This window comes from Palaemon carinicauda, chromosome 17 (assembly GCF_036898095.1).
Source record: "Palaemon carinicauda isolate YSFRI2023 chromosome 17, ASM3689809v2, whole genome shotgun sequence".
Classification (NCBI taxonomy): Eukaryota; Metazoa; Arthropoda; class Malacostraca; order Decapoda; family Palaemonidae; genus Palaemon; species Palaemon carinicauda.
In genome coordinates, this window is record NC_090741.1 from 106,542,821 (window position 1) to 106,557,158 (window position 14,338).

The window sequence follows — 14,338 nt, forward strand, 5'->3', positions numbered from 1 at the left end:
CCTCATTTATGATGTGTTTGCTACAAAGTGCTTGCATTCTTCAGTAGATGAACTTATAAAATTAAGTCTCTTGTTCACACACACCTCCCTGCTTATAAAATTAAGTCTCTTGTTCACACACACCTCCCTGCTTATAAAATTAAGTCTCTTGTTCACACACACCTCCCTGCTTATAAAATTAAGTCTCTTGTTCACACACACCTCCCTGCTTATAAAATTAAGTCTCTTGTTCACACACACCTCCCTGCTTATAAAATTAAGTCTCTTGTTCACACACACCTCCCTGCTTGTGTGCTCGTATGATCATGAGTACCTTTCAAATAGAGAGCTCTCATCTATGTATAAGAGGTCCAGGGTGCAGTTACCCTTACCTTTTAACAATTCTCCTTTGCTCAGTTGTGCTTATGGACAAGCTCGCTTATCTGTTCGCCAGTACCCTCTGGGCTGCAGTAGAGAACTTGTAATTTTACCCTCACCTGGGTAAAAGTACTCTTCTAGGTACTTATATGCTCCTACGTGCTCACAAGCTTTGGTTTGCATGCACTTACCTGTATGTAGTAATCAACTCTCGCCTAGGAGCGATAGCGAAATGGGACATTCACACACTCCCAGAAAGGCTTATGCTCCTGTTCTTGAGTACCCTTGTGTGCCAGAACGCAGTCTTGTTCACAAGAAATCACTTACCTGACTGCTCACAAGAACAGAAGGATATTCTGATCATGAGCACCCTCCTGCATGCAAACATGTCCCTGGCCACAAGCTCTTACCAGGGCTTTTGCCCTCACTGGGGAAGACACAAGTGTCACAAAGAACTCATTGTAGCCATAAGTGTCTTCCTGTGTGAAAGAGCTCACCTGTTTACAAGCGAGTGATCTCTCATTTGTGATCAGCCTCGACCTGATCGAAAGAGTTCATTGACCTTAGAAAGGCAACCCAAGGACAACTCTGTCTACAGGTTCTCCCAGAGTGTGTGTAAACTCAGTAGTGGTACCCCAAGTCTTGCCCAGGATTAAAGGGCACCTCCAAAGTTGCTAAGAAAGAAAGCCCCTTGGCTCTGGCCACCGCCTCATCGGAATACTGGCCAGGTTCTTTAATAGAACCAGGAAGGAAATGTGTCAAACCTTAATGACCCGTGAATCATTCCGACTACCGCGGACCACTTTCAGGAGTCAATTCGAGAGACATGGATCCAATTATTCAGGACCCAGGGCCTGAATCAGAATCAATCTTCTTGAAGGTTCTTGCCATTATCAGGCAAATGAACAGATTAGGGGAACCTTCCAGGACTCCGGTCAACAGGGCTCAAAACCTACCTTGGAACTTCCCTGGTCTGAACCAGCTCTCGAAAAAATTGAGAATAGTTTTTGGGAGAACTGATTCTTTCAGAGCTAGTTGTTCTAACAACATTCTATCCCCTGCAGTCTCTAGGTAGAACAAAGTTTATACATCTTGGAAACCAGTCCTTCCCCTCTGCCTATTGATGCCACTGTTATGACCCTGACCCCAAGGACATTGATGGAAAGACTCTGGCTAGAGCCTACCATCATTTTAGCTTCCGAGTTATCCAGCATGGAAGATACTTCCATGGTGAGTCTTCAGGCGATGTCCGTACTGGACTACTGGTCTGATGCAGCGTCATTCTTTCCCTCCTCTCAAGACCTTTCAAAGCCAGAGAACTAATAGAACTTTACTGACATGTTTCTTTTAAGGGTGAGGTCAGTCACCTTTATGGCTCACCACTCAGCCAATCAGTGGATCAACTGAGTCCTTGAAAGGATAGACTCTGTTACAGAGATGTTCGAAAGGCAGAGTAATCAGCAAGAGGCTCTGACCTTGAGAAATGCTTCTCTTTAGAGCTCAGCCCTCTTCCCTCTCAGGGAAGAAGAGACCTTGATGAAATGGAGGAAATCATCCTTGGACTCATATTTTCCACCAAGGTATGAAGACCCCAAAAGTTACAAAGTCGCCAACACTTTTAAGTGTTTTCTAAGAAGCCGTTGTCAATTCCAAGGAAAAAATCAGCCCCTCTTTCTACCGCCTTCTCGTAGAAAATAGGATCAAAGTCAATCCTTTTGAAATCAAGGTGGTTAACCCGGACGGAGACAAGGTGAAAGAGGTCCCAGAGGAGGATAAGGTAGACAGCCCCCTCTTGCTGCCAATATTGAGGGAAATGCATATCATGCCATTAGGCAAGATGTCAATTTCACAGGCAAAGGAATGAACGGTAAATGTCCTGGATGAATACCAAACGTCATTCATTGACTCTCTTTTTCCCCTCACTCAAACTCCGATAACATTGTCATCTTATCATCCAAAGTTGGAGAAATGCTTGCTCTACAATCAGAGGTGGGCAAACTGCAAGATAAAGACACACTGCAGGTTGTACTGGATGGATCTCCAGGCTTTTACAGTTGCCTACTCCTCATGGAAAAGCAACATGGGGATGGACACTGGTAATTGACCTCTTGACCTTGAATGAGTATGTCCTGCAGACTCCTTTCAATATGGAGATTGTGATTACCGTACGATCAGCCATCAAGAAGATCGACTTCATACTTTCTCTGGACCTGAAGCAAACATACTGTAATTTCAAAAACCAGACCATCGGTATTCAGTGAAGTTCCTCCACTTTGTCCTCAGTGGAAGGGTTTTTAGTTCAAAGTCTTGTGCTTCGGACAGTCAAGTGCCCCAAAAGTGTTCACTCGCTTGTTCACGTCAGTTTTGCATTGAGCCTACTGTATACCAAAGATATATGTCTACTTAGGTACCTAGACGATTGGTTAATTTTGTTCTCTTCCCGGAGATAGCCCCTTCAACTTCGGGACAAACTTCTCCCCTTTTGCCATGACCTGGGGATTGTGGTATACATAGAGAAGTCCAACCTCATGATCAAGCAGAGGATGGACTACTTGGGAATGCTGATAAATACCTTGATAGTGAGAGAGTATCCATCAGATGATAGCTTACCTGACTTAGGAGGGCAGCATGACCTTTCGTGTCCCAAGAGTAACTACCAGCTTGGGAGTGGCAACAAATTCTGGGACACCTTTTGTCCTTGCAGAAGCTTGTTCCACACGTGCATCTCCACCTGAGGTCCTTCCATTGGTTTCTGAAAGGACATTGGACAGCAGCCTCCAACCCTCCATCACCGTTTTCCAGTGGAATAAGGAGTATCAAAGTATCTAATTTGGTGACTAAAGAACGAGAACCTCATCAGGGGAACTCATCTGGAGTGCCCTCCTCCAAAAATGCTGCTCTTCACAGGTGCATCAAAGGAGGGATGAGGAGCATACCTAAGAAATCAGACTGCCTCAGGGTGTTTGTACAAGAATGAGAAGAGTCTGCATATCAACTTGTTGCTGTTTAAGGTAGCACTCCTAGCACTGCAATCGTTCCAACAGTCTTAGAGGCCACTTGGGAACATTTATGAACAACAACACTACTGTAGTTGTATATGTCAATAAGTAAGGAGGTGCTGTTTCACAGCATCTCTGCAAAGTGTCGAAGGAGGCTCATTCTTTGACGCTAAGCAATGCTCTGGATCTGTCGGCCAGACTCATTCCAGGCTAAAGGAATGTAGTTGTAGACAAGCTCAGTTGCAGGGACAAGTTGTGGGAACCGAGTAGCAAAGAATCTTTTCACTTCTTGGGGTTCTCCATCAATAGATATGTTTGCCATATGGCTCAACAGAAAACTACTAGCGTTCTGTTTGCTGGGGTTCTTCAATAGACATGATTGCATTATGGCTCAACAGAAAACTACTAGCGTTCTGTTTGCTGGTTGTGGACCATCTAGCGGCACAAGAGGAAGCATTTCAACATCTGTGGGACAACCTCGATGCCTATACTTGTCTGCCCTTTTGACTGTTTCAAAAGGTAGTCAACCTGTCACAGACTAACCCAAACCTAAGAGTAACCCTGGTGGCTTCTAAGTGGCTACATGCTGAATGGTACCCAGACTTAATGATGCACATGATCGAGGTACTGAGAGAGCTACCGCTTTGGCCCTATCTTTTTTGGCAATCATGAATGTAGAAGTTCCACAACTCCTTAACATCCCTGTCACTTCATAGATGGTGACCATCCAGCATCTCAGGGTGAAAGGCTTTTCGCGAAGCATTGCAAAGGGCAAAGGCGATGTCAGAATATTTCCGAAAATCCTTGACTGCAATCTACCAGGCAAAATGGGCAATCTTCTGTAACTGGTGCTGTAAAAGGTGTACTTCTTTGGTTGGTGCCTCTTTTCATGTAATTGGAGACTTTCTTCTTTGCTGAGAGAAACTTCTCTCAGTCTCAGGAGTGAAAGGCTATCACTCAGCCTTGAGCCAAGTCTTTAAACTTGAAGGCATTGACCTCTCCTCATCCTGGAAAGTGTCAATGCTGATGAAGAGCTTTGAGTAATCATACCCTCTAAAAGAACTCAAATCACCTTGTGTGGGATGCTGCCAGAGTTCTAAGGTCCCTAAAGAGAGCTCCATATGAATCTTTATGGCAAAAGTGCATAAATACATGACTCTAAAGACAGTGTTCCTGCTTACCTTGGCCTCTGTGAAGCACGTAGGTATGATAACTGCATATCCTACATCATTAATCATTCTGAGGGGTGGAGAGAGGTCTCCTTTTCCCTTGTTCTGGAGTTTATTGCTAGACCACAGAACCTTACCATGGATAATCCAAGGTTTGAGACCTTTCCTATCTCCTCCCATGAGGATGTTATCAATGATATGAAGGACTTGCTTCTTTGCTCTGTAAAGGCACCAACACACTACCTGAGGCAAACTCAATCTTTCAGACTGCAGCTGCAAAGCCTGCTTTTTAGTTGTTTTGGTAGGTAGTAGGTTGGTCAGGGCACTAGACACCCCTTGAGATACTACCGCTAGAGAGGTATTGGGTCCATTGACTGTCGAGACAATGCTACATAGGATTCCTCTCTCTGGTTATGGCTTATTTTCCCTTTGCCTACACATACACCAAACAGTCTGACCTATTCTTTACAAATTCCCCTCTGTCCTCATACACCTGACAACACTGAGATTACCAAAAAATGATCATTCCTTTGAAGTGTTAATTACTGCTCTATAATTGTTGTGGCTACTTTCCTCCTTTTGGTAAGGGTAGAAGAGACTTTCTAGCTATGGTAAGCAGCTCTTCTAGGACACTCCAACATCAAATCATTCTTTTCTAGCCCTAGGTAGTGTCATAGCTCAGTACTATGGTCTTCCACTGTCTTGTGGTAGAGTTCTCTTGCTTGAGGGTACACTTGGGCACACTATTGTAACTTATTTCTCTTCCTCTTGTAGTTTTGGAGTTTTTATAGTTTATATATGATAGATTTATTTTAAATATTATTGTTCTTAAACTTCTCTTGTAGTTTATTACCTGATTTCCTTTCCTCACTGGGCTATTTTCCTTGTAGGAGCCCTTGGGCTTATAGTATCATGCTTTTCCAAATAGGGTTGTAGCTTTGCAAGTAATACTGTAATGATAATAATGATAATAACAGGTGCAAGAAGAAAATTTAAAAAACACTAGTTCCATCTGGCTTTGAGAAATAAGGAGAGCATATTCCCCTTTATTGGGGAATCCTGAAGAACCTGCACAGGCATACCCACATGAAGTCAATGGGGTTACTGAGAAACTATCCTTCCATAAGAACCTGTCAGTGGCTAACATCTTGAAGTTAGATGTCTGGAAGTTCCAGACAACCTTCACAGCCCATCAGCGGAGGAAATATACCCTCAAGACCTTTGACACATTCTCCATAGGACCTGTGGTAGCAGGTCAACAGCTTGTGTAGCATACTCAGCTTCCTCACAGGACAAGAAGCATCTCGTCTAAGATCGTGGTAGCGGCAGCTTTTGGTTAGAGTAAGAATATTTGGGCCATTTTCCTCTTTCCTTAGCCTTTACTTGGGTTGCTGCATTTGCATCGTTATTTGCTGAAACTGAGTCTGATGCAGCTAAGCTTTCGTAATGAGTAATTATTCTATTCTTGGGATGGAAGTGTGTCCACTCATCCTCCTTGAGAAGGGGGAGGATAGATAAAAATGTAAACTCATTACTCTTAAATAGCTATACATTTCAGACAGTATATTCTAAAAATGAGAGGTTCATCCATGAAAATCTGCTGCCAAATAGAAACCTAGACTATCATCTGAGAATCAATTTTCAGGTTGATAGGAGCAATCACTCTTATACCTCTTCAGGTCCAAGTGTTCAACACCCTGGGATTTTAAACCAGCCATTTTGGTAGAAGCTAGCTCCCTCCTAAGGATAAATGTACTATTAAAGGACAATGGTTTGTACCGTGTAGTTAAAAATTAAAAATTTTTAAAGTAATTTATATTTTTCCTAGAATGCAGTAAGTAACCAGAAATCAATTTTAAAAACAATAAAAAAAAGTTGATTAACATTTTCATAATTCACTTAATTTCTTCTTAGGTTAACTGCACCTTGCGGAAGTGACATACTGCAGTATTATGCAGGTCAGGATGCCACCCAGGTATGGGAGATGGCTAACCACTCAACACGTGCGAAAGAAACTATGGCTAGTTATTTTGTAGGGAATTTTATGGACCCTGAACAAGAAATGGTGCAAGTAAGTACAAAGTTTAGGTGAAGATCAGTCACTATTTTTTTTATCTAAATGAGAGTTGCATATTGTCTAGATAAATGTTCTAAACTCTAATACTTTATTCAGCAAGTAGCTAACAATTATAACTTGTTTCACGACTGACATGCAAAAACTGTTACTAGAATCACTGGATTGTTCAGAATTTAAAATGAGTGAAAAACAAAGATTTATCAAAAAACCGAGAAAGCTTTAGACAGACTATTTGTAATAAAAAAGTAAAGTGAATAGTTGAATAGCTCTAATTTAAAACTAGGATATGACTGGACTCTGTTTTATGGTACTGTATTGTTTTATGCCAAGTGTGCCCCATGATGATTCAGCAGCCTATTTTTTAATGGTGGGTTGGAATTATTTTTGATAATGATGCCACTCGTTAGAATTTTTGGGAACATGGAGAACTTTGGTATTCCTATTGCTCAGTCCTCGTTGGCTGATACCACTTACAATGCCCTGAATAGCTCACACTAGATTGCACTGGAGGTTTTTTGAAAGCATCTGCATTGCCACAGCTGCAATGCCCTTTTGTTCCTTTTGATCTCTTTCTTCTTTATTGTCCAGTTTATTCTACAATACTTTACTGTGCTCTCCAATTTTCAGCTACTGTTGATTTAAGAATACAGTATTCTTGCTGATCTCATATACAATACCTTATCTTGTATTTGTATGTCTTGTGTATGCTTAGTTATTTGGGGTGATCTGATTTTTCTTACACTAATGAAAAGTGTATTGCTTTTTAGGCTTACATTTGCATCAGTTTTGATAAATTTCCCTCCTTCATGCATAGTATTGTAAGTCATAATGTAATTTTCATTATTTCAGGTTTTGGATGCCAGCACTCTGTCATCACCACTTGTTGACACTGAAAGGGCATTGGCCATGTTAGTAGGGGTTTATGCAAGTTGCCAGGCAAGAGGTCAGCCATCTACTGCTTGGGAAATGGACCATGAAAGGTGGATCTCAGCAGAATTCATGAGAGCTGGATGCCAGGTACTGTATGGTATTATGTTTTTTATATGGCATTAGAGGGACGTAGAGAGTAGAGGTCCCCTTTTTTGTTTTTGTTTCATTTGTTGATGTCGGCTACCCCCCAAAATTGGGGGAAGTGCTTGGTATATGTATGTATGTATGTATGATGATTAAGAAGCAATTATGGTAATTATTATTTTTAATTCGGTATAGAGGTGTCCTAAGACTCACTAAAGAAGTTTAACGGGGCTTTGCATGACACCTACCATACATGTGACAGCTCAGCTTATGTTGTTGAGAAAGATAAGTGATGGTGGAAATTTTGAATATGAATCTATGCTGTTTTTAATTCACATGAAATCCCAAGGGTAGGTGCTTCATGTTTAACGTAATTTGCAGAATAGATGGTAATCACTATGCCTGTAAATTTTTGCAGACTGTGCAACCACCTGATCCTTATGATGAAGAAAAAGGTGAGGCAAGAACTGGCTCATCAGCTACTACGCCAGGTTCTGTCACAACCCCTGGTGACGTCAGGCTTCCCAGACCAGTCGATCCTTTGTCCCACAAGAAAACCAGATCACAAGGGCAGACTTCTGGACCACAGGTGGAAATTGAAACCTACTTTTCAAACATGGCTGATTATTTTCTGTCAGCTCTCATGGAGGGAAAGACACAGGCAAGTGATTTTTGTAAAAATAGGGTTATTTCTGATGTAAGTCTTACTTAGATGTTATCATTTAAAGAAGATAATGGTAAGCATCAATTTTTTGTTGTTGAATCTTTTTCATCGGGTTGAAGATCAATGGAAGGGTTGTCATTTGGAGCAAATTGGCTTATTATTTTGAATGATATATGTGTACAGCATGTGGAATTTTTAGACCTTTCTAGTACTATGGATTGAATAACTTCTTTTTCTCAAACTACTACACGCACAGGCCTCTGACCACTAATTTTACACATTTCAAACCACTGCAAAGTCATTGAAATATGATATTGATAAAGAGAATGATAGCAATAAAAGAAACTCAAATTAGAGAACTTACATTAAATGTATTTAACTATAGATTAACAGTAATTAACAGTAATACATCCATTTAGGGTTGTTTCAACTCATATAATAATCATATAATAATTCTTATAAACCAAAGTCTAATATATAAAGTTCCTGACAGTCATGATAACTGAATTCAGTATTGTTTTTCATTCCTTTGATAAAAAAATACCTCCAAGAAGCAGCATTTGTACCGTAGTTTGAATAATTTCAGATTTTCGTTTTAAATAGTGAGGGTGCTGAAAATTTTGTGGGATAACATTTTATGCAACCATTAAAAATAAGGAAATGATGATTGTTATCCCAGGTTTATTTTTTTTAATACTGTAGTTTACTTGTTATTGCAATCTAGAGATATATGCCATTGTATAAAGAAATTCTGTTCAAACTATTTAGAAACCAGTGGTCAACTCTACCATATCAAAGTACAGTACAGTGCTCTGGTTATAGTCCATTCAACATTTATAGATAAACACCATCATATTCCAAAGAGGAGATAGCTTGTCCATTTTTTCACATTTTGGACTACCGTACACAGTATGTTAATTCTTCTTGAAAAACATTTAGGTGTGATCTACATGACCCCAGTAGCATTGTTTTCTGCCTTTAATTGATTTCCTTTGCACTTTTCCTACCTAGCTGTTCACCACTTTCAGCTTTATCTTTCTCTAGATTTCCTCTTATCAAGAACATGTCCATCAGATGAGCCCTTTCAGAATCTAGATATTTGAATATAACAAATTTCTTTTAAAAGAACTCATCCTCAACTTGGAAAGTCATCTTGTTAACATTATCCTAAGTTTCTGTAAAGTTATCCTTTAACAAATTGAGGGAGGCTGCTTGCAATTATCTTTATACCTCTGTGAGCTTTCATTATTTGACAGTTTTGGGTCATTCTGTTTGTCATAACCCATTTTTCTTAGAACTATCAGTATTAACTAGGATGTTCGTTTGGCAAATAATGAAAAATTTTGTACCTTGGTTTCTTATTGTTCTAAAATGTTAATTTTTACTTCTCTTTTTTCAGGATCCTTATGTGCAGATGTACCTCTCTATTTGCGACAGAGAAATTCGTCACTCCGGCCGTCATGCTCTCCACACAAATTTTTCATTAGACCACCCCATAGAAGAAGTCGGACGGCTCATGTCTGCCACTCTGTTACGACACACGCACCTCACTTTACAGCTGATTGAAGTAATTGAGCAAGGTATGAGTCTTATTTACTGTATTGGTTCATATCGAGAGTAATTTGTGCAGTATGTATTAATTTTATTTTCTTATATCTTTAGATCACTTTTGGTTGAGTATGGCAAAATATGAACAAATAAAATAAAGTATTCAGAATTGTTTAAAAATTAGCTAAATTATACATTAATTGTTTAGGCCTGAAATCAGACTAGCTTTGGCTGATTAGATTAATGTATATGATTTTTATCTGTTTATTTTGTACTTCTTTTCACAGATTATATAGCTATCTTCATAATGCTCACTACTCTATGTAATAACAATATAGAAATTTTACTAATCTTCACATTAATAATCTTGATCACCTATTCAATAACCACAAATTTTTGAAGAAGTGAATAAGATTCCATTGCTATGTTTTTCCTGATACTATATTATTGGAATTCAATTCTAGGTTTGGCTTTAAGTGCAGAAGACAGTAATGGATGGGAGTCCACCTTAGATCTGCCTCGAGGTTTACAAGAACTTATCCGTCATGTCCACAACACAAAGTGGCTGCTGATAAGAAGGCGACAAGAGCTTACAAGGTCTTATAAGGAAGTGTGTGCGCCTGTTATGGAAAGATGCAGGTGAGGCGACTTGTTTTTTATTGTACTTAAATAGCTCTTATCTTGGGAGTTATTTTATTGATGCTGTCGTATGGTTTGTATTTGATTCTGATTTTAGGTTATGCATAGAAATAGTAATAAAGATAAACTGACAGCTGAATTCTTTATACAGTAGAGATGAAAAATCTAACTCTAAATCACAGTACAGTAGCACAAAAGGGCATATTGCATTGATATTAAAAGTTATGATTCTGACAAGATTAAGAAAGGAATTGAAAAAAGATGTAAAATTATATCATTCTCTAGACTTCTGAAATAATAATATTTTCAGATTTGTATTTTATGAAGTCCGCCCAGCCAGTTGCGGAGATGTAGAAGCTCTAGATAAGTTTGCTGTGCGTGGGGTTTCCAGATGGCGAAAGGCAACTCAATTACTACGCTTACGCTCAAATGATACCACTGCCACGAGTCAAGAAAAAGATGCTCCTCCAGTATGTATATGAAAATTTTAAATGATACTTAGTGTGCTGATATAGTTCAATACTGTGTATTTTTCTATAATAATTAATCCCCTTAAACAAGGGGTTACATTATGGAAAATTTAGATAACTTTGAGGTACATAGCTATAATATTTGGTTTTAACTTTTGTTTTGAGGATAATACCTCTGTACTGAAAATTTATATTTTATAGTCTTTATAATTCTATAAATATATCTTTATTTCTTCATATTGAATGTTGATATCTTCTAACAGGAATCAAAAGAAGGGACCAGCTCCATAGAAGATATTAGTATTAGTAGTGGTAGCAATGCAAATAGTGATGATGGCGGGGGTAACTATACTAGTCATGATCAAGATGTAAGAAGTGGACGGCTAGACAAAGGCGAGGATATCTGCAAGGATTTGCCAGAACCTGTTGACCTCAGTCGTCTTTCTACAGAAATGTCGCTCGATAACATGAAATTAGAGGGCGATGTAGATGTTATTGAAAAAGAGAGAAGACTTTCAGCTGATGGGAAACGGGTTTCTACTGATGGTAAAAAGGCTTCAGTTAGTTTGAATTTGAAAAGGTCTCCCTCACCTTCAGGAACTGCACATTCTCCATCTAGACCATCTTCACGTATGTGTACCTGAGGTTTTCCTTTGTTTTTTATTTTATTTTTTTGTATTTCATTGACTTTGAAATACAGCACATCTTAACAGTTGGCTGATTAAACTAATTATTATACAGCATCATTAACATTTAAAAAGCAGTAGGTTAAGAGAAATAGCAAGAGAAGGGTTACTACCTTGCTCGCATTAAGCTCAATAATGAAGGATTGGCTTTTTGTATAGAAGATATCTACTTTACAGTAATTCTGATGCAGCGCATCATGTCTCCCAATATACACTGTACCTTTTGACTTTGTCTGGGTCACTTGCTTCCTGAATATTAAATCCCTAATATTCAATTACCTCCTCCACTCTATACTTACCATTTCTAGGTCCTCCCAACACTTAAGAATTGTGTACCCTTTTCAACATCTTGCCATCCTATGTTCTCTCCACATAATAAAACACTTAAAAACTTTGATCCATAATTTTACCAATTGCACTTATCTCCATATTTCTTGCACTATTAATCTTTATGGCTTCATATTTACCATGCAAAAATGATTCTCTCAATGACTTGTAATATTCTTTCTTCATTAATTTATATTGAAAATCCATATTTAGTTTTCATAGTAGAAAGTCTGAGGTCTGGATTTCCAAGATCTAGACTTCATGAAGGTTGAGTCCCATTTATTTTAGTATGTTTTATAGCAAACAAAATTTATGTAAGAAAAAGAGAATGAAATAAGTAAATAACTGATCTAGGAAACCAAACTTTGACTAACAAACTATTCTTTAAGAACTGTCTTAATATTGTTGGGTATCATTAGAATGTCCTGTTTTAGCAGTTAGATTACATGATGTCATCATAAACTAACTTTTGTTCTGATGCGATATACAAACCTCGTAATCATTTAATATAGGAATTCACTTCAGCTCAGCTAAAACAGCTGAAAAGAAAGAAAACCAGGCAGTTGTGCTGAATGGTTGGCTGGCAGTATAAGCCCCCCCCCCCCCCTCCTGTTCGCACTCGAGCTCCTTCGGGAGCTTTGTGAGGCTCGCAGCAACCAGTCATGCACTTGGTCGCAGTGGGAACCTCGTTGTATTCTGTCGGGGATGAACCCTGCCAGGGTCCTTCCTTGACTCATGAATACACTCCTGGTTCAGTCCTAGGACCAGAGCAAGGGTATTCATGGCGGATGTCATCACCCGTGCAGCATGTCGCTTCCCCTACACCTACGAATGTAGCGGGACCGAGGGATCAGTCACTTCCACAGCCTTTACCAGCCGTGGAGATGGAAGATCCCGAGCTGGAGTCGCCGCTCCTAGAGGTCATTAACCCCATGCGTGAGATTAATGGCCTCAGGGCTCCTCCTGAGGTAGTGTCTGAGATAAGGGTACAGCCTTGGAGGTCCTATAGGGAGCTCCCTGGTTGAGACAGGCCGCTCGAACATTGGACCGAGTGAGTGACCAGATCGCAGGACCTGGTGACTCGCTTAGGAGCCAAGGTTCGAACAAGCTTCTCCCTCAACCACTCCAGCGACAGAAGAGGTACTATGTCACAGAGTCTTCTGTGTCTTGTCCTCTCCCTCTGAACCCCGCGGTCGGAGCGCTTGCTGGCGGTTCCTCGGTCGAGAGCTTGAAATCCCAGAGAGAGGCCTTCTCGGCCTCTGAGATTTCAAATAAGGAGGCCATATCTGTAGCTGCTCTCAAGGCTGCTTCGTGGCTCGATCACTGGTGTGGTACAACCACAGTGTTCGCGCGGGACACCAAACTAGCTACACCCCCAAACTCATGGACCAGTACAGGAACCTGGCTTTGTCTGGTGGGAAAGCTGTTGCTCTTCTCTTGGACCAGCTTGCTACCCAGTATGCCAATCTGATCCTCAAAAAACACGAGGCAGTAGCTGCTCGTTTGGCGAGATAGATTGGTTCAGGAACACACTTATTAGAGCTGCAACTTCTCTCTTTCCACCAGAGGAAGTTTGGGCCGTGCGGGATAAATGGCGCCTCGACTCGAAGGACTCCATTATCCATCAGGTGCAGGCTGTGAGTTTCCAGGGACCTGGTCCCACGAAACCGTCCGCAGCCAGGCCGAGTCAGGCCGAGCCCACGGGAAGTAGCAAGGGTACCACTGGTCGTGCTCCTGTGCAGCCAAGACCTGCTCCTGTTCAGAAGGGTTCTGCCCCCAATCAGACCTTTCAGCCTCCCTCGGGAGCTCCTCCACGTCGGGGAAAGAACAGGGACAAGTAAGGGAAAGGGAAACGCTGAGATTGGTTTTCCCCTTCCCATGCTACCGAGGGTAGGGGGATGCCTATCGCGCCATTGGGGGATGTGGCAGCACCTCGGGGCTGAGGAATGGGTAGTGTCAACCCTTCGCGAAGGTTACAAGCTCCCATTCTTGCTTTATTGGGGCCCCCCCCCTATCCTCCACTCCAATAGCGTTCCACACAACATCCCTGAAGGCTCTGGTCTTGTAGGCGGAGGTCCAGGAAATGTTGGAGAAGGATGCGCTAGAAGTCGTACACGATCAGTCACCAGGAGGTTGGAGACCGATCATCGACCTTTCGCCATTGAACAAGTTTGTTCAGAAAACTGCGTTCAAGATGCTAACAGTTCGCACTGTGCTGTTAGCCATCAGGCAGTACGACCTCATGCTTTCGATAGATTTGAAGGACGCGAACTTTCAAGTACCAGTTCATCGGTCGTCTAGAAACTACCTCAGATTCACCTTCCGGGGCACGGTGTACCAGTTCAAAGTCCTGTGCTTCGGACTGTGCACAGCTCCCCAAGTGTTCAC

At 40.8% G+C, this 14,338-nt stretch overlaps 1 protein-coding gene across 1 annotated transcript in view; it reads left to right on the plus strand.

Annotated features, from left to right (window-relative positions):
- Nucleotides 1-14,338, plus strand: part of HERC2 (E3 ubiquitin-protein ligase HERC2) — a 496,511-nt gene that overhangs the window by 151,668 nt on the left and 330,505 nt on the right. The window contains exons 23-29 of the mRNA XM_068391274.1: nucleotides 6,440-6,596; nucleotides 7,452-7,619; nucleotides 8,035-8,277; nucleotides 9,680-9,860; nucleotides 10,293-10,467; nucleotides 10,778-10,937; nucleotides 11,201-11,567. Of these exons, the coding sequence (XP_068247375.1) occupies nucleotides 6,440-6,596; nucleotides 7,452-7,619; nucleotides 8,035-8,277; nucleotides 9,680-9,860; nucleotides 10,293-10,467; nucleotides 10,778-10,937; nucleotides 11,201-11,567 (1,451 nt within the window). The remainder of the gene's footprint in view (nucleotides 1-6,439; nucleotides 6,597-7,451; nucleotides 7,620-8,034; nucleotides 8,278-9,679; nucleotides 9,861-10,292; nucleotides 10,468-10,777; nucleotides 10,938-11,200; nucleotides 11,568-14,338) is intronic.